The sequence below is a fragment of the Simochromis diagramma genome, unplaced genomic scaffold, assembly GCF_900408965.1.
Source record: "Simochromis diagramma unplaced genomic scaffold, fSimDia1.1 OVJJ01000091.1, whole genome shotgun sequence".
NCBI lineage: Eukaryota > Metazoa > Chordata > Actinopteri > Cichliformes > Cichlidae > Simochromis > Simochromis diagramma.
Genome location: NW_024386901.1, coordinates 2,830,966 through 2,850,241, shown reverse-complemented (window position 1 = coordinate 2,850,241; position 19,276 = coordinate 2,830,966). Strand labels below are relative to the sequence as shown.

General features: G+C 42.4%; 1 protein-coding gene across 1 annotated transcript; it reads left to right on the top strand.

Moving 5' to 3' along the window:
- The first annotated feature begins 652 nt into the window (after positions 1 to 652).
- si:dkey-91i10.3 (cytochrome P450) lies at positions 653 to 16,229 on the top strand. The gene is made up of 9 exons (XM_040034798.1): positions 653 to 1,140; positions 1,630 to 1,820; positions 3,241 to 3,440; positions 9,928 to 10,125; positions 10,642 to 10,805; positions 12,200 to 12,366; positions 12,583 to 12,664; positions 12,805 to 13,011; positions 13,779 to 16,229. The coding sequence occupies exons 1-9, from the start codon at positions 880 to 882 to the stop codon at positions 13,935 to 13,937; spliced, it is 1,629 nt and encodes a 542-aa protein (XP_039890732.1). The 5' UTR covers positions 653 to 879; the 3' UTR covers positions 13,938 to 16,229.
- The last annotated feature ends 3,047 nt before the right edge of the window (positions 16,230 to 19,276 follow it).

The following is a 19,276-nucleotide window of genomic DNA, read 5'->3' as shown; positions in this document are numbered from 1 at the left end:
TTTTCAATTTGTGCCAAGTCAAATACTTTTAATTTATAAGGGCCATTTGAAAACGTGTAGAGTTGACTCACAGTGGTTCCAGAAGAGGCAGGTGACTCGGAAGTACGAAGAAAACGTAGTAATAATTAAAAACAGGAGGAAGAGGGCAATGTTGGGGCGGTTATCTGTCTTTCTTAGGTTTCTTAGGTAACACTGTAGCTAACAGACAACAACAACAACAAAAGCTGGTACGTCTGGGTGGGCAAAACTCTGCCGTCTGATCCGACCCACCCTCACCGGATCCACCAATCCCCGCAAAGCTGTACCTCCAGCCGCTGTCCTCCGGTAGTTTCAGGCTATAATGAAATTTTATTCAAACTGCATTCACGCCTACGAAACGGGCGTTTACGCAACAGTGTTTGACGGTAATTTCCCACAAATAAATATAGGAGTGTGTTTTATATAGCCACGGGTAAGGAAGAGGAAGCAGACGTGTTTCCACCCCCAACATCCTTTAAAGGAAAACGGAAAACCGGGGCTTTGGCTCAACTCCACATTAACCTTATTTGTACTGAGGTTGTGAATTATGAATGCGTTTGACTAATTTATCTTCACCAGAGCTTTATATGTATATGAATAATATTTGTTCCTCTGCGTTTGCGCAGGTTACAAACAGCGTCCTGTAGGTTCACTTGCTGACGTTTATGATAATGTCAAAGTCCACAGTTGTTAGTAGGAGGCTGGTACACGGGTTTGCTGTTTCACAAACAAAGAGGCATTATTTCACCGCTCTCTCTCTCTCACACACACACACACACATACATACAGGCACAGACACCGGGGCTGATTCACTTGTTTAGCCTCCTGTCACGGCACAAAGGGACCGATAAGACGCACTGCATGGTTAAAATGCTCGGGAGATCTCTGATGAACGTCGGACTGCGGCTGAAGTGTCAGCAGCTTAAAGGGATCCAGAGAGTGACAGCGGGACTAAACCCTGCCAACTATGGGGACACCCTCCGCCGCGAGGCAGCCTCCACCAGCACCGTCATGGGTGTCAACAAAATAAAAACTATGGATGATTTAGGCGGACCGAGTTTCATGACTACCTTGTATTGGCTTTTTATAAAGGGATATTTCCAAACGACGCAACAAATGCAAGTAAGTTGGAAAAGAAGGTGAAAACAGAGTTTCCCTTCTGGACTAAGGGTTCAGTCCGCGCCCTTGAACTACAGTGCACCTTCCCCTGGAGCTGCTAGAGCGATCAGTGTATCCAGATGACCCCACTGTGGTATCTATTCACGCACAGTTTGGGGTTTAGAATTGAATCTTGGTTTAATAAGCGCTTAATAACAACGATTAAAATCATCTTTAACAAATCCTGTAATACAAATAAATGAATAAAAAGAAATCTATATTAGTTTTCCTTTGAGAGACAGTCACAGTCTTAGGAGAGTTTTCCACAATAGAGGATAAGTAAGAGATTTTTTTTTTTATAATGAGGATACTCTAAGCAAAGATAAGTATGCACTGATATGTCATGATATTTTCTAATTCCAACAGGAAACTGTTGGTCTCCTTAAACATCATTTACCTCCTGATAACTCCGAACATGCAACTAACCTATTAACTCCCATTATTTGCTCAAAGATCGAGCACAGCAAGATATACGGCCCCCTGTGGAAGTCCAAATACGGCCCTTTGGTCGTGGTGAATGTGGCCAGTGCCGACCTGATAGAACAGGTGCTGAGGCAGGAGGGTAAACACCCAATCCGGACAGACATGCCCCACTGGAGGAACTACAGAGAGCTCAGGAACCAGGCCCATGGACCCCTGACTGAGTGAGTGAAACCATCACAGATCCACCACATCTGTGTCCTGAATCCACACTGCACTGTAACTCTGAGCAGGCTGACAGCATGTTGTTTGTTTTGTTTCCGCTGATGAAATCTGTCTGATCAAGCTGCAATAACATGTGATGTCAACTGCAGATCATTTCTTTTCTACAAACAAACAAACACGATACATTGATTTTTTGTTGTGTCAGTTGCTATGCGAAAAAACTTTGTCCAGTGCCAAACTTTGCTAGGTGTTCAGGTTCTTTAAGATGGGAGCAAATACGTGGACTTTGAATGCAATGTTATGAACAAAAAAGAAAAAAAATCCATAATATAATCCAGTCAATATAAAATATGTAGGTATATATATATATATATATATATATATATATATATATATATATATATATATGGATTAACAATTTTTGATATGTGACCTAAGACAGAGGTTACTGTTACTGTTCTTCATCTTCATAGAGGTTGTGGTTGTTGATTACGCACCTCTCTCCTCTTGATTTTGCCTTGAAACAGTTCTAACAAATTGGAAACTATAATTTAACATAATTTAATTGAGATCTTTAAACATATCCAAATGCACATGAACGAGTGTACCCTGAGTAGTTCCGGGTTGTCTAATAGTGTCTGAAAGCCTGTTAGTACTGCTTCATTCAATTCATTTCAGTTCATACCTTCTGTATGAAATTACTTTGTGGTTAGTATTTGTGATGCATACTTGTTGCTGACAGGGAACATTGGCAGCGTGCAGGGATTCAGTCCAGGCCTGCAGCTCAGTTTTTTTTGTTTTTTTGTTTTTTAGTGTTAGAGACTGAGACCAATATAGACGTCGTCAGTTTCATATAAAATCTAAAGTATTAAAAGGAAGGGCCTGTGGACCACAATGTTCTTGCAGAATAACAGACACTTTCTCAGCTCCTCATTTATTCTTGTCCGACTTGTTTTAGCAGCACTTATCAGTGTTGAAAGTTAAGACCCTGGAGCAGTACTAACAGGCTTTCAGACACTATTAGACAACCCGGAACTACTCAGGGTATACTCGTTCATGTGCATTTGGATATGTTTAAAGATCTCAAACACCCACTCGTGTTTCCAGAGATTTGCCCATCTGCTATGGATATTTCATTTTGAACAGTTTGAAGCACTTTGGAAACAATAACACTTGTTATTAGTATTAATTCCTTGTTGACTTTGGTCTTTGGATGGGATTTGTTGATAAAGAAGGGAAATATGTAGACTCTTACTAGCCTTGCCTGTAAAGTGAGTCCATTTAAATGTAAGCAAGAATAAGCCAAATACAAATCTATACTTATAGATTGATATTATCATAAAATTATTTTTCAAAAAAGTAATTTTCTATGACTTGCTCTCTGGAGCCTCATTCCCTTGTTTTTATATTGGTTTTTAGGATGGGGGCCAAATGGCAGCGGATTCGCAGCATCTTGAATCCACGAATGCTGAAACCCAAGCACGTCTCCTCCTATGCCAACACCATCAATGAGGTGGTGACAGATTTTATCTGCAGAGTGAACTGGCTGAGGGAGACCAGTGGACAGGGAGTCATGGTCAATGACCTGACTGCAGAGCTCTACAAATTTGCTTTTGAAGGTTAGCAGAAAACAAAACAAATAAATGAAATGTTGTTAATTAATCAGCTTTAGAAACTCATGCAGCCCATCTCATTTAGATGCTTGGAAACAAGAAGAAAACAGAGGAATATGCTGTGTAATTGTTCTTGTCCTTGATTTTTTCAAACCTGCAGACCTCATTTTCTGTGTGTCATTCAGTAAGCCGACAGCTGCTTTTTCTTTTGGCCTTGACCGCTGATTAGACACGATAATGTGGTCATATAATGCGACACGGTCACTTTGGCTGCAATTATTTTTAAGTGTTACAGTCCAGTCTCAATCATAAATCTAAAATCTGACAGCAGCACCATCCAAATGAAATCCATCTTCCAAGATGACACGTTCCTGCTTAGAATGTTGGTGGTGTTAAATTTATCTTATGCTAGCAGATCTTTACACTAAGGTACACTGGCTGCTGGCCGTAGCCTCATAAACAGAATGTGATTTCTTCCATTTCACAGCACATTACATTTAAAGGTGCGCTATGTGAAGCTTGCGTCACATGAACTGACCACATATAAAAGATCGCAGTAGCAGCTCGGTGACAAAAGCGAAGGGTGGTTTCCCTCAGATGTCTCGTCTGTGACCTCAGTAAACAATGAGGTCACAGGTCGTTGGCTCCGTGTCAGGTCTAGTGAAGTGGAAAAGTTCAACCGGAGTCCAAGAATAAACACAGGGAAATACAGGGAGTGCAGAATTATTAGGCAAATGAGTATTTTGTCCACATCATCCTCTCCATGCATGTTGTCTTACTCCAAGCTGTATAGGCTCGAAAGCCTACTACCAATTAAGCATATTAGGTCATGTGCATCTCTGTAATGAGAAGGGGTGTGGTCTAATGACATCAACACCCTATATCAGGTGTGCATAATTATTAGGCAACGTCCTTTCCTTTGCAAAATGGGTCAAAAGAAGGACTTGACAGGCTCAGAAAAGTCAAAAATAGTGAGATATCTTGCAGAGGGATGCAGCAGTCTCAAAATTGCAAAGCTTCTGAAGCGTGATCATCGAACAATCAAGCGTTTCAGTCAAAATAGTCAACAGGGTCGCAAGAAGCGTGTGGAAAAACCAAGGCGCAAAATAACTGCCCATGAACTGAGAAAAGTCAAGCGTGCAGCTGCCAAGATGCCACTTGCCACCAGTTTGGCCATATTTCAGAGCTGCAACATCACTGGAGTGCCCAAAAGCACAAGTTGTGCAATACTCAGAGACATGGCCAAGGTAAGAAAGGCTGAAAGACGACCACCACTGAACAAGACACACAAGCTGAAACGTCAAGACTGGGCCAAGAAATATCTCAAGACTGGTTTTTCTAAGGTTTTATGGACTGATGAAATGAGAGTGAGTCTTGATGGGCCAGATGGATGGGCCCGTGGCTGGATTGGTAAAGGGCAGAGAGCTCCAGTCCGACTCAGACGCCAGCAAGGTGGAGGTGGAGTACTGGTTTGGGCTGGTATCATCAAAGATGAGCTTGTGGGGCCTTTTCGGGTTGAGGATGGAGTCAAGCTCAACTCCCAGTCCTACTGCCAGTTCCTGGAAGACACCTTCTTCAAGCAGTGGTACAGGAAGAAGTCTGCATCCTTCAAGTAAAACATGATTTTCATGCAGGACAATGCTCCATCACACGCGTCCAAGTACTCCACAGCGTGGCTGGCAAGAAAGGGTATAAAAGAAGAAAAACTAATGACATGGCCACCTTGTTCACCTGATCTGAACCCCATTGAGAACCTGTGGTCCATCATCAAATGTGAGATTTACAAGGAGGGAAAACAGTACACCTCTCTGAACAGTGTCTGGGAGGCTGTGGTTGCTGCTGCACGCAATGTTGATGGTGAACAGATCAAAACACTGACAGAATCCATGGATGGCAGGCTTTTGAGTGTCCTTGCAAAGAAAGGTGGCTATATTGGTCGCTGATTTGTTTTTGTTTTGTTTTTGAATGTCAGAAATGTATATTTGTGAATGTGGAGATGTTATATTGGTTTCACTGGTAAAAATAAATAATTGAAATGGGTATATATTTGTTTTTTGTTAAGTTGCCTAATAATTATGCACAGTAATAGTCACCTGCACACACAGATATCCCCCTAAAATAGCTAAAACTAAAAACAAACTAAAAACTACTTCCAAAAACATTCAGCTTTGATATTAATGAGTTTTTTGGGTTCATTGAGAACATGGTTGTTGTTCAATAATAAAAGTATTCCTCAAAAATACAACTTGCCTAATAATTCTGCACTCCCTGTACTAGAGATGCATCACAAGCTCTTAAGTAGTATCCATACCAAAACAGGATGACTTAAGGATAACATACATAAGGAACAAAGACAACCTGAGGGAATAAATACAACAGAGGTGAAAACACAATCAGCAAACTAAGAATCAAGTGGCAGGTCCAAGAAATGAGCGCTCACACTCAGTTTTACTGAATACAGCAGAGTTTAATTATGCTTGCCATCAGAGTCAGAAAGGAGGCTAAAGCAGGGTTTGCTTTGCTGAGTGACTGACGAGTGGCTAATGGTCAATGGGCCTCATTCACAAATATTAGTGTGGAAACATTTTTAATTGGTGCAAAAAATGAGTTTTGCATGCAAATTTACTGTAGCATTTATAAAATACGAGTATCAGTCTATTTTGTTCTCACCACCGTGCATATGCTAGTAAATCAGAATCATTCGGGACCAGCTCACAATATCCATACACGGAGATGATTTATCTGAATTTCAGCAGTGAGATAACATCTCCACACCCCTTCTGGTTGTCTGTCTATACATGACCACCCCCGGCACTACAAGTTGTTTGTTCTTGTTTTCGTGCCCCTCCCTCCCTTTTAAATCCATTCACCATTCATTAGTACGTGGGGATCTGCCCGGCCCAGGAGCCTCGGCCAGTCCCCTCTGAGACCTTCCCCACACCGCAGCCTCAATTCATACTCAAGCCATCCATCCATCCATCCATCCATCTTCATCCGCTTTATCCGAGGCCAGGTCGTGGGGGCAGCAGCCTAAGCAAAGAGGCCCAGACCTCCCTCTCCCCAGCCACCTCCTCCAGCTTATCCGGGGGAATACCAAGGCGTTCCCAGGCCAGCCGAGAGATATAATCTCTCCAGCGTGTCCTGGGTCTGCCCCGGGGCCTCCTCCCGGTGGGACATGCCTGGAACACCTCACCCAGGAGGCACCCAGGGGGCATCCTTGTCAGATGCCCGAACCACCTCAGCTGGCTTCTTTCGATGTGGAGCAGCAGCTGCTCTACTCTGAGCCCCTCCCGGATGGCCGAACTTCTCACCCTATCTCTAAGGGAGAGGCCAGCCACCCTTCGGAGGAAGCTCATTTCTGCCGCTTGTATCCGCGATCTCGTTCTTTCGGTCACTACCCACAGCTCGTGGCCATAGGTGAGGGTAGGGACGTAGATCGACCGGTAAATTGAGAGCTTCGCTTTTACACTCAGCTCCCTCTTCACCACGACGGACCGGTGCAGCGTCTGCATTACTGCAGCTGCAGCCCCAATCTGTCTGTCGATCTCCGGCTCCCTTCTCCCATCACTCGCGAACAAGACCCCGAGATACTTGAACTCCTCCACTTGGGGCAGGAACTCATCCCCGACCCGGAGTGGGCACTCCACCCTTTTCCGGCTGAGAACCATGGCCTCAGATTTGGAGGTGCTGATCCTCATTCCTGCTGCTTCACACTCGGCTGCAAACCGTTCCAGTGCGAGCTGGAGGCCCTCACCCGATGAAGCCAACAGAACCACATCATCCGCAAAAATCAGAGATGAGATTCTGAGGCCACCAAAGCGAAAGCCCTCGCCACTTGGCTGCGCCTAGAAATCCTGTCCATAAAAATTATGAACAGAACCGGAGACAAAGGGCAGCCCTGGCGGAGCCCATCACCCACCGGGAACGAGTCCGACTTATTGCCGGCAATGCGAACCAAGCTCTTGCAACGGTTGTATAGGGATCGAATGGCCCGTAGCAATGGGCCAGACACCCCATACTCCCGCAACACCTCCCACAGGACACCCCGAGGGACACGGTCGAATGCCTTCTCCAAGTCCACAAAACACATGTAGACTGGTTGGGCAAACTCCCATGCACCCTCAAGTATCCTTGAGAGGATAAAGAGCTGGTCCAGTGTTCCGCGACCAGGACGAAAACCGCATTGTTCCTCCTGTATCCGAGGTTCGACTAGCAGACGAACTCTCCTTTCCAGCACCCTGGCATAGACTTTCCCAGGGAGGCTGAGGAGTGTGATCCCCCTGTAGTTGGAACACACCCTCCGGTCCCCCTTCTTAAAGATGGGGACCGCCACCCCGGTCTGCCAGTCCACAGGTACTGCCCCTGATCTCCACGCAACATTGCAGAGGCGTGTCAACCAGGACAGCCCTACAACGTCCAGAGCCTTCAGGAACTCGGGGCGGACCTCATCAACACCAGGGGCTCTGCCACCAAGGAGTTGTTTAACTGCCTCAGTGACCTCGCCCCCGGAAATTGGCGGGTCATTCCCCTCATCCCCAGACTCTGCTTCCTCCTCGGAAGACGTGTCAGTGGGATTAAGGAGGTCCTCGAAGTATTCCTTCCACCGCCTGACAATTTTCTCAGTCGACGTCAGCAGCGCTCCGCCAGCACTATACACAGTGCAGGTAGAGCACCGCTTTCCCCTCCTGAGACGCCTGACGGTTTGCCAGAATCTCTTCGAGGCAGTCCGAAAGTCTTTTTCCATGGCCTCTCCGAACTCCTCCCACACCCGAGTTTTTGCTTCAGCCACTGCCCGAGCCGCATTCCGCTTGGCCTGTCGATACCTGTCGGCTGCCTCCGGAGTCCCACAGGCTAACCAAGCCCGATAGGACTCCTTCTTCAGCCTGGTGGCTCCCTTCACCTCTGGTGTCCACCATTTGGTTCGTGGATTACCACCACGGCAGGCACCAACCACCTTGCGGCCGCAGCTCAATGCAGCAGCTTCGGCAATGGAGACGCTGAACATGGTCCATTCGGACTCAATGTCCCCAGTCTCCCTCGGAATGCTGTTGAAGCTCTGCCGGAGGTGTGCGTTGAAGATCTCGCGGACTGGGGCCTCTGCTAGACGTTCCCAGCACACCCTCACTACGCGTTTAGGTGCACCAGGTCTGTCCAGCGTCCTCCCCCGCCACCTGATCCAACTCACCACCAGGTGGTGATCAGTTGACAGCTCAGCCCCTCTCTTTACCCGAGTGTCCAGAACATATGGTCGCAGGTCTGGTGATACGATTACAAAATCGATCATCGACCTACGGCCTAGAGCGTCCTGGTGCCATACTCAAGCCATCTGCCATTATCTGCTAGAAATGCAGTCAAACCTAAAATGAGGATGTGGTCCAAGCTAGTGAATTGCATTTTATCAGTGCCTCCAGTAATCTATATAAAGAAACACATTTGCTGCCAGGTGAAGTAGAAAACGTGGTGACTGAGATGAGGTGGAAGCCAGAAAAGGTGCAGCTTTCTAAAGTGTTTCCACAGGAGTGACCATCTTTCAGTCATTTCAGCTGAGACAAGAAAAATGTGGAATCAAAGTTGATATGAAAAGATTGGCAAACAACAAGAAAGGAAGGAAGAAAACAGGTGGAGGACAAGGATCATGTGACCTGTCAGCCCCAGATGAGAGAACAATAAAAGCCAGATTATCCAGCATTCATGGGATAGTGCCAAAAACCTATTCTATGAGTGACATTCAGCAATGACGGAAGTCATTTGTAATGAAAGATAAGAACATTTAAGATACAATAAGATGAGATAAGGGACAGTGGAATATGTTTAAATGGAAAAAGGTTAAATATATAAATGTTTTCTTTATATTTATTTATTTTTATTGCATTTCTGAGCATTTACCATATTGTGAAAACTGTAAATAATGACCAAAATTTGATAGCAGAATAATATTAATAATTAGTAGCAGCAGCAGCAGCTGTAGCAGTAGTAGTGTTAATTGTAAATACTTGTGTTTATATTCCTAAGTAAGCCAGGCTGTCGTTTGTTTGTATCCATGGTCAGAGGGACTGTACAGAAAAATTCAGGTATGAAATATGAACAAATCTGTGTGCGAAACATTTATACACACAATTAATGTGCAGACATGCGAGTATGCAGCAGGAAATGAGGCTCAAATAAGTTTATCAGTCTATCAGGTTTATCATGTTTTTTCTTTTAACTAAATAAAAAGCTGGTGAAAAGTATGTGTAAGAAAACAAATAGAAAAACCACAAACAAAACAAAATTTTTTCCAAGGAAAGCAAATAATGAATGACAAGATGCCGAGATCAGCAGCTCCAAAGGTCACAGAACAGGGATCAGCGAGAGCGACCCTGGACACATTTCAGTGGTCTGTGCTGTTTGCAGGAAGGTTTTTCTATTGTATGCATGTGCTGTCAAATTGATGTTGCTTTGTCAAGTTGCACTGAGCTCTTTTGACAAACTATCGTTTTGTTTTTAAACACAGGAATATGCTCAGTGCTTTTTGAAACCCGTATGGGCTGCATGAGTGAGGTGATCCCCGAGAAAACCCAAAAGTTCATTGTCTCCGTGGGGGAAATGTTCCATCTCTCCCAAGTCGTCATCCTCTTCCCACAGTTCCTCTGGCCCTACCTGCAGTCCTGGAAAAGGTTTGTCGCAGCCTGGGATCATCTCTTCAAAGTTGGTGAGCAACATTAATTTTTAACCAGTAAATAGAAGTGTGGTGTGTTGGTAAATTCACTGCTGAATATTTATCCGCTTTCTGCCATTATGTGATTTCTAAAACCACTTTGAAACATTTTTTCTGTTTTAGTGCAAAAAAACCAAACACCTTTCAGGCTTTTCGTTAAATATTCACGATTTAAAATTGAAAAGACTTTTCTAGTTGTCAGAAATCTGTAGGATTTAATTCATGGAAACATTACCTACTCCCGATTCCATACTGGTTGTGGATCACCAAGGTTAGTTCAGTTCAGGGTTCATGGACATTTTCAAGTAGCACTATCAGCTAATTTCAAGGTCAGCACACACAACACAGACAAAGAGACAAAGTCCACCCTACATGTGGCATTTCACACAATCAGTGTGCTAACAAGATCCCTAACTGTGTCTCTCTTTCCCCATCTAGTGGGCAAACATGTCTTCTCACAGTCTTTTTCTTTTAATTTCACATGAGATAAGATGATGTTGTCTCTCGTAGCTGAAGAACTGGTGAATAAGAAAATTGAGGAGATCCAGGAGAATGTCCACCTGGACAAAGACGTGGAGGGAGCGTATCTCACACACCTCCTGCTCAGTGAACAGATGAACAGCACAGAGATCCTGGGCAGCATCACTGAACTCCTCCTGGCAGGAGTAGACACAGTGAGTAATAACTACACCGCTCCGTCATTCCCAATTCTCAAAATAAATTTGTTTGCATTAAAGTGTCTCCCATTATTCGTTTAGGCTTCCAGGTTTCCATCTTCCCAGAGCCACTTAATAAGAACCAAAAAAAAATGTTAGTTTTCCTTTATATAAAAACAACCCACTGCCACTCACCCTAGATAGAGACGCAGTTATTGGGAAACAGTTTTACTTCTTCTATTCTACTTCTAATTTCTGTTTCTACTATTGCTGACAGTGGAGCTGCTAACATGTTGGTTAATTTAAGTTTCTTTTTCTGTCTTTTCAGTTCCACCTTTTTTCTTTTTGCTTTTGTTTGTTCCTCTTTATTAAACACTTCTTTCACATTAACTCTGTTCTACAAGGTGCACGAGTGCACAGGGAAGGTAGGGGAGGGGCCAGCGATGTGACCAGAATTGATTGGGCATTGTATTGTCAGTAATGAAAATGAACTAATGGGCTGCTGTGCACAATGCACCATGCACAGCAGCCCTTCAAGCCAGCCTGTATAGTTATATTGACAAAGAAAAAGAAAACTATACTGACCTAATTGTGGCGGCCCATCAGGCAGATTACCAGTCCAACTTTGGAGTATAGCTCTCAGCTACAAGTTAAGAGATAATTTTTGAACATATTAAAAGTCTTCTTAAAGTCAAAGAATGCATATAAAAACAAGAAGTTGAAGTTGACTTAGAAAACCAGTTGTGCTTTTCCACACGGAGGCTGATTTTCTCTAAATAGACTCTACTGTACAGGATGATGCCTTAATTCAGCATACAGTTTATAGACTACTCACTGGGCTGATTCCTCTGTAACTACTGGTTTTGAAACACACTGTACAATGCTGTCATGTCAATATGTACCAAAGTCTCCGAGGAATGTTCCTGGTATGTTGTTGAATCTGTGCGACAAATAATTAAGCCAGTCGTGAAGGATAAAACCAGCAAGGTGTACCTAGTGAAGTGGTCAATGAGTGTACAAGTTTTGGCATTCCAGAATAGTAATTTTAAATTTGATTAACTTGAGAAGTGGCCCATGAGAGTATAAGCAATTATTTTTAAAGATCATTGGTCGCATGCTTGTCTACGGATTTACTCAAAGTAGCATTTCATCCACTTAAATATGAAATAGCTTTGTCCTGGATTGGAAATCTTCAGTAATATAAATGAGGTGTTCTTGTCTCAGATGCTGCAGATGAGTAATCGTCATGTAAAAACATGAAAGGTATGCCATTCCTTAATCAATGCGGTGAAGTTTTCTGGAAGATATTTCTCAACCCAAAGATCAACCTCCCTGAAAGTCAAACACAAATGGAACATGTCGAAACATTACATAAAACAGAACATTACACTCTGTGTTTCTCTGATTTGCAGACCTCCAATACTATCTCCTGGTCTCTGTACCATTTGGCGAGGGAGCCCGAGATCCAAGAACAGCTGTACCAGGAAGTGATAAGTGTTTGCCCTGGGGACAAGGTGCCAAACAGTGATGACATAGCTCAGATGCCGTACCTGAAGGCCATCATCAGAGAGACACTGCGGTAGGAGGGGAATCTTTTTATTAATAAGATAATAACCAAGGTGAAATGAAACGCTTATCTGCTCCTAAACATGGAAGTTAAAGAAATAAAACCACTTAAAAGAATATTTCACCATTTATAGACTTACATGTTTGTAAGGGGTGAGATAGCAAATAGTTGCATTTACTGAACAAATGGAAACTGTGTTGATGCCTTGCTGCGTTTTGTGTTCGCCAGCCTGTATCCAGTTGTGCCAGGAAACGCCCGCGTCACTGTTGAAAATGAGATTGTGGTGGGGAATCATCTCTTCCCAAAAAAGGTAAGATGCACGTTAAGCACACCTGGCCTCTTACTAGTAAATAAATGCAGTCTTGTCTATACAGCGCCATCTGAAATCAGTTGGGGTTGTTGGGGTTCAGTCATAGCACAATAGCAAATGTCATGGGTTTCCTCTCTTAGACGCTGTTCCACCTGTGCCACTACGCCGTGTCCTATGATGAGAATATTTTCCCCAACCCTCACACCTTCCTGCCGGAGCGCTGGCTCCGAGGAGGGGAGGATAAGTCCAAGCAGCACCCGTTCGGGTCAGTACCATTTGGTTTTGGGATCCGGGCATGTCTAGGTCGGCGGGTGGCTGAACTTGAGATGTATCTCCTCCTCTCCAGGGTAAGAACATCTGTTCCTAATGCTAATGATGCTCCGTGCTTGCTTATAAAGAAGCAACTTTTGCCAACACAGCAGTGTACTTTGGCTTTGAGTTGAGCATGCAAAGCTACTGTGTCAAGTCTTGCCCAGGCAGCAGAGTGGATAGTGATAAAAGCTACTAGATTATACATCTAATCCAAAAACAGTTTGCATGTTTTGACAAACTGTAACTTGCACTTTAAGTGCAAAATTGGAAAAGGTAATGGAAAAGGTTTGGAAGGAGTGCTGTGAATTAATACTTTGCTTTATGTGAGTTGCTGAACAAGTTATTATAAAAACTCAACAGTAGCTTGATGCTTACAACTTTAAAGACTTAGAAGCTACGGTTAGGTTATTATTCCACTGCATATTATGTTAAAGGATCCATACAACTTTATAACTATAAGACTGCAAGACTGAAATATGCAAACAAACAGGGTCCAAACATTGTGCCGTTGCTTTTTTAAATTTCCTGGAAATCGGTTGTTCTTCAGCTTCATTCAGGGAGCAGTATTAACCTAAAGTAACTTCTCGGCTCATTCAAAGCTGTTTACTCTTTTGTCGGCCTGGGCATGCACATGAATACAAACCACTCATCAGGCTCTTTGACCTGAGTCATCCAAAATACACAGTAGTCAATTGGCAAGCAGCTGGTAATCAGTGAGTTTAAAATTTCTGCTCACATAAATAAATGTCAATTCCATGTTTTTCTTTTTAAAGAGTACTCTTTCTTTTTTGTGTGTTTGAAGTTGATAAAGCACTATGAGGTGAAGCCTGATCCTGCTGGAAAACCAGTGAAGCCAATCACCAGAACTCTGCTTTGCCCTGCTACACCAATCAACCTACAGTTTCTGGGCAGACAAGTTAAGCAGGCGGAGCCAAGAGCAAAGTTAGCAGGTTCTCCGTGAGCTGTTTTTCTATTCAAAGTCTTCATTTCACTAACCACTTGTTTATGTGGAGTTTTATTTCATGAAAACTGGATTTATGTTGTACAGTATATAATGGAGACACACATACATCTTCCTCCACTGCTTACCAATTTAACAAGATAAACTGGATCACATTCAAACATACCTGCCTGGCCACCCTCTACATTGACATCTTCACCCTTCTGCACTCCTTCATGACTGAAGAATTGTAAAATATTACTATTAGTATTACTATAGTTAGATAAATATCTACTATATTATAAAAAAACGATATACTATTGGCTGAAAATGACAAGCAGTGGAGGAATTTTTCAAACCATTTCATTGGGAAAAGGAAGCAATAAAACACTATGGAAACACGTTATTAAAGAAAAAACTGTATTAGTGGAAAATTGTGCATAAAGTATAAAAACTGAGATAATTATTCTGAAGAAAATTGTTTCTCATCAACGTTAAATTGATTAAAATTACTTCTATATATGTTTAAGGGTGACCTAATTTTAAATACTTTATATTGTGTTTAATGTCCAGCTCCATTCACAAAATATCTTAATTATGAGTTTGTAGTAGCTGTCCAGTGAGGAAGCTGTTCATGACCACAGAAACAAAAGTCTACATCTTTATTTTGCACATTTAGCATTCAGCAAAAGCAGAATTAAAAGGATTGAGCAACGTGTGACATGGTTAACTGTCAATATCTACAGGGTGATTTCAAATATGAATGAAAAAAGAACGTGGAGTGTTGGCAAAACAGCTGGTTAAACATTTAGACATTCTCATAGATGCTAATCTGAAAGTGCTGGCTGACCCTGCACCTGGTCAACTAGCCTGTTTTTATTAGACTGGACATGTTCAGAGAAATCGTCACAGCTTTCCTTGTTAATGTACTAAAGAAGTTATTAAAAGCTTTTTCATGCTCTTCTTTACATCACATATGTTAACCAAGGGTGGTTAGCAAGAGGGAACTTCTCTGTTATGATGCTAAATCACTGAAGCTGGTTTGCTTGGTAATGCAGACCATAACTGATCTCAGAGCAGTAAAAGCTGAGCTAGCGGCAGCTTGCCTGTCACGCTAGTCTGCCATCGGTTTACTGGCAGACCAGTGGTTTGTCCACAATGCACATGTGCAAACCACAAGAAAAAAGGTTTCTGGCCTCTCAGCTTGCCCAGCTTTAGTCATTGGTAACAGGAGATGGACACACCCTCAGGGACTGACAAAGCTGTAGTCTCCTAGGAGACTGAAATAAGCACATCTTTCAGTGACAATGTTACCAGTGGTCACAAGATGGCAGTAACGTAAAGCCACACATCAAGTGAAAGAGAAGGAGCTTTATAGCAGTGCTGTCTGAGGTGAAAGGAGACAAATCACTTTACTTTGGTGTGTTTTACTTTTTGTGTATGTTCAGACTTGACAACACACTCACAAATACACACACACACACAAGCAGTATGTAATCTTGCTTTAATTAAGGAACATGTCTGTCAATGCAAGTGAAGGACTCTGAATGCACATGCAGTACTTGTGTGTGGATGTGGAGGTTTGGTGTGAGTTCATTTATGTAGAAATTGGGGACCTATATCAGCTCACACACCAGTTGATTTGGGACTACTGTCCCCAGTTAGATTTGAGGCACATAAAATATTTGTATTTAGGGTGGGGTTTTTCTGTGTCGCATTGTGTATGTGTGTGTGGTAGTTCTGAATGTTAATGTGCATGGTTATCTGTCTCTCTGTGTTAGCCAGAGTTGCATAAACAGAAGGAAATTAATAGGTGGATATCCCATCAATGATCATGTCTGAAAATAAATCTATACTGCACAGGTTTTTAAAGGCATTTTAACATAAAGTAAACTTTCTTCAGGAAATCTATCATTTTAAGTTTAAATTTTGGTTTTATTGCTGATTGTTGGAAAGTTTTAATGTTTACTGTTAGTAGTATGTACTGTCGTAGACCAATGCTGCCCTCTTGTGGTCTGTTTTGTCCTTGAAAACATTTTTCATTCACGCCTTACTCATTTTCTTTCTTTGCAGAGACAATAGATTTTTTTAAGCTTCTTTAATGTGTCACTGTCCAGACATAGCTTTTATAGTCACAATAAAATGATCAGGTGGCCAGTGAGCAAGCAAATGTTTAGCTGTGTTCTGGTGACTTGTTTGAACAGCCATGTGATTGTTATTACCACTTCTATTAGCTGTTCGAAAAATGTTAATCCTACACTTACAAGTCATGACCCTCAAAGTGATTAATAAATCCCTACATGTCAAAAGGTTGTGATTGTTTGGATTCTTTTATAATCTGTTTAATGCTGTATGTTCAACTAGAAAAAGTCTCTTTTCCCCACAGAGCTTTGTGAGCCATAACACCTGTAAGGTGCTCAGATCCTGTGGGCTGCAAGCCCAAGAAGAAGAAAAAGAAGAAGACAAATCCTTTTATTGTTAATATGTGCGTAACGAAATTTTGTTCGGTAGCTTTTGGCACAGAAGAGAACTCCCTTTTACATAAATAAATATACTGTTCATACATATGCAGATACACTATAAGACAAGTGAAACCACACTATCCATGTGTGCAGGTGTGCAGAAATAATATGTGCAAAAAGTCACAGAATTGGATTTCACAGCTCTGGGGAATGAAGCTGTCTCTCAGGCTTGTGGTACGTTTTCATGTTCCTATACAACTTTCCTGAAGGAAGCACGTCTGGCCCTGTTTTTGGGATCTGTCTAGCGTACACCGAGTCCAGATGTGGAAGTGGATTTCCCACAATCCCTTGTGGTGTTTTCATCACCCAGGCCAAGGGTCATACTAAGACAGATGATACTTTCTTTTGTGGCTCTGTAGAAGTTCATGAGCAGCTGAGAAGAGAGTTTGTTCCGTTTTAGCTTCCTTAGGAAGAAGAGCCTTTGCTGGGCACATCACACCCAGAAACTTGATGTTGTCCACACGCTCTACTGCCTCTCCGTGTATGAGGAGAGGACCGTGTTTGTCATTGTGGATTGTCGGACCGCCTGCAATCCACAATGACCTCCTTGGTGTTGCTGCTGTTAAGCACAAGGTTGTTGTCTAAGCACCACTGTGTCAGTTATTGGACACTCCTCCACTTTGGTCTGAATTGTGCAAAGGACATTGTTTGCACAAATCAGAAATCTTTTGGTTCGTTCAGATTCAGCTTTGGAAAAAGAAGCCATGTTGCCATGTCCTTTTTAAAGAGAAAAGGCTTTCTTCTGGCAACCCAACGAAACAACACCATTCTTTTTAAGACTATATTTCAGTTAGAAAAAACACTGTTTTACAACAGTTATTTTTTTGCCCGAATCTTGGCACCGGTAACTTGTTACCCTAGATACTTCTAAACTTCTGGCTACTACACTGGTTGTCATTAATGCCAGCACAGTGTTGGCCAGTGGTGGTTTTGGACTGATGTTCAAACAGCCGGAGATGACATCTACTGTTTCCTTAAGTCTCATCTCTCAAGGTTTGGCATGTTGCATGGGATGTTATACCAGTGGTTCTCAAACCTCTTCTGGTATGCTCCATTTCAGAAGAATATTAATAGAAAATATTAATAGAAAATCCAAATAAACATTTGTTTAAAGTAAGTATATAATACATATATGGCATCATAAAGCTCTTATTCATTTATTTCCTCCCTCTCCGAAAAATAATTCTGGTCAACTTTATGTTTTATGTTTTTTCTCCTGGTTATCTGTGCCCCACCTATGATTTCAGGCTAATTTGTCTGTTTTGTTGTTTGCAGTTTTTGACCAGTGTTGTAAATGGTGGATCCAGGCAAAGTAATGTAAAAATAATAATTTTTAAAAAAAGAAGAAAAAAACTTTTGGAATGAGTAAAGCATATCCTACTTGAAAGCAATCGAAATTGGCTTTGTATGTAACGCACTTTCAGTAATTTCAAACAATGGCACTGCAAAGATTTTAACAGTTATTTCTGTATCTGTGAGTTTTAAAATCATGTGTGTTTTCTAAAAGTCCAAGCACATTTTTTAAGTATTAATTTGTTTTTGTTTTTTTTAACAATCTTTTAATGAAAATGGATAAAGTGAACTCCAACTGTGGCGTCTTTAAACCACTTTTTAATCTTGTGCTGTCTTGCTCATGTTTAAATTTAGCAGACTTAAACAATTGTGAAGATTGGAAAAAAATCTGCGTATAGTGGTGGTGACCATTAGACCACGTTAAAACCACACATGTGCTCACAGGAGCAGCAGCATTTGTGTCACTTCAGAAGACATAACTAACGTAGCCCACATTAATATATTATACAAATACAAAAATACACCACTATACAAAGTTCACTAACATCTAATGTTTTACACTATGTGGACATCCTTTTTGCTCCCAAATGGGATACAGGTCCCCACAGTGTGACAGTGTAAAAGTATATATGTGTAAAATGTCTGTGAAGGTTCTCAGTCATCCAGGTCATCGTAGTCAAAGGAGCTTGCAAAGAAAAGCGTCTGGACTTCTTTAAGTTGGTTGAAGACGTTTCACCTCTCATCCGAGAAGCTTCTTCAGTTCTAAGGTCAAATGGTGGAGAGTCCCAGATATAAACCTAGTGGGAGTAACCCCCCACAGAGGGACAAAAGGACCCCCTGATGATCCTCTAATCGCCTGAGCCAAGGTGTGAAACTGGGTGTGGGTCCCAATCAGCCAGAGTTTCGGGTGTGTTCATTGTGAAACCTGGCCCCACCTTATCATGCGAATTCCTGAGATCAGATGGCTCAGGATGTGAGTGGGCGTTAAGGCGTCTGGGAAGGGATCTCAAAACTGGATTATAGATGGCAGACAGTTGGTGTCGTAAACCCCCACCTCTGTTCAAAGATGGTCGCTCACAGTGGACATAGATGGCTTCTTTCACTCCTCTTTCAAACCATCTGTCCTCTCTGTCCAAAATGTGAACATTGGCATCCTCGAAAGAGTGTCCTTTATACTTAAGATGCAGATGGACTGCTGAGTCTTGTCCTGTGGAGGTGGCTCTTCTGTGTTGTGCCATGCGCTTGTGAAGTGGCTGTTTGGTCTCTCCAATGTAGAGGCCCTAATTGGGCGTTCTTAAAGTCAGCAAAGAGGCACAGAAAAGAAGACCAGACACCAGCGAGGGAGGATAAGAAAGACAGACGCAACAACATTGTCATCCCCTATGTAGCCGGTGTATCAGAAAAACTCAGGAGAGTTTTCTCCAAGCACGACATCCCCGGTGTATTTCACACCCAGCAACACGCTCAGACAAAAACTGGTTCACCCGAAAGACAAAACGCCAAAACACAGACTTAACAATGTGGTGTATGCTGTACAGTGCAGCG

What these genes read in the sequence shown, in the direction of transcription:
- si:dkey-91i10.3 (XM_040034798.1), top strand. Translation starts at nt 880, where the DNA reads ATGGTTAAAATGCTCGGGAGATCTCTGATGAACGTCGGACTGCGGCTG. An exon ending in AAACGACGCAACAAATGCAA is followed by an intron (nt 1,141 to 1,629) that starts GTAAGTTGGAAA and finishes ATTTGCTCAAAG; the next exon opens with ATCGAGCACAGCAAGATATA. An exon ending in TGTATCTCCTCCTCTCCAGG is followed by an intron (nt 13,012 to 13,778) that starts GTAAGAACATCT and finishes GTGTGTTTGAAG; the next exon opens with TTGATAAAGCACTATGAGGT.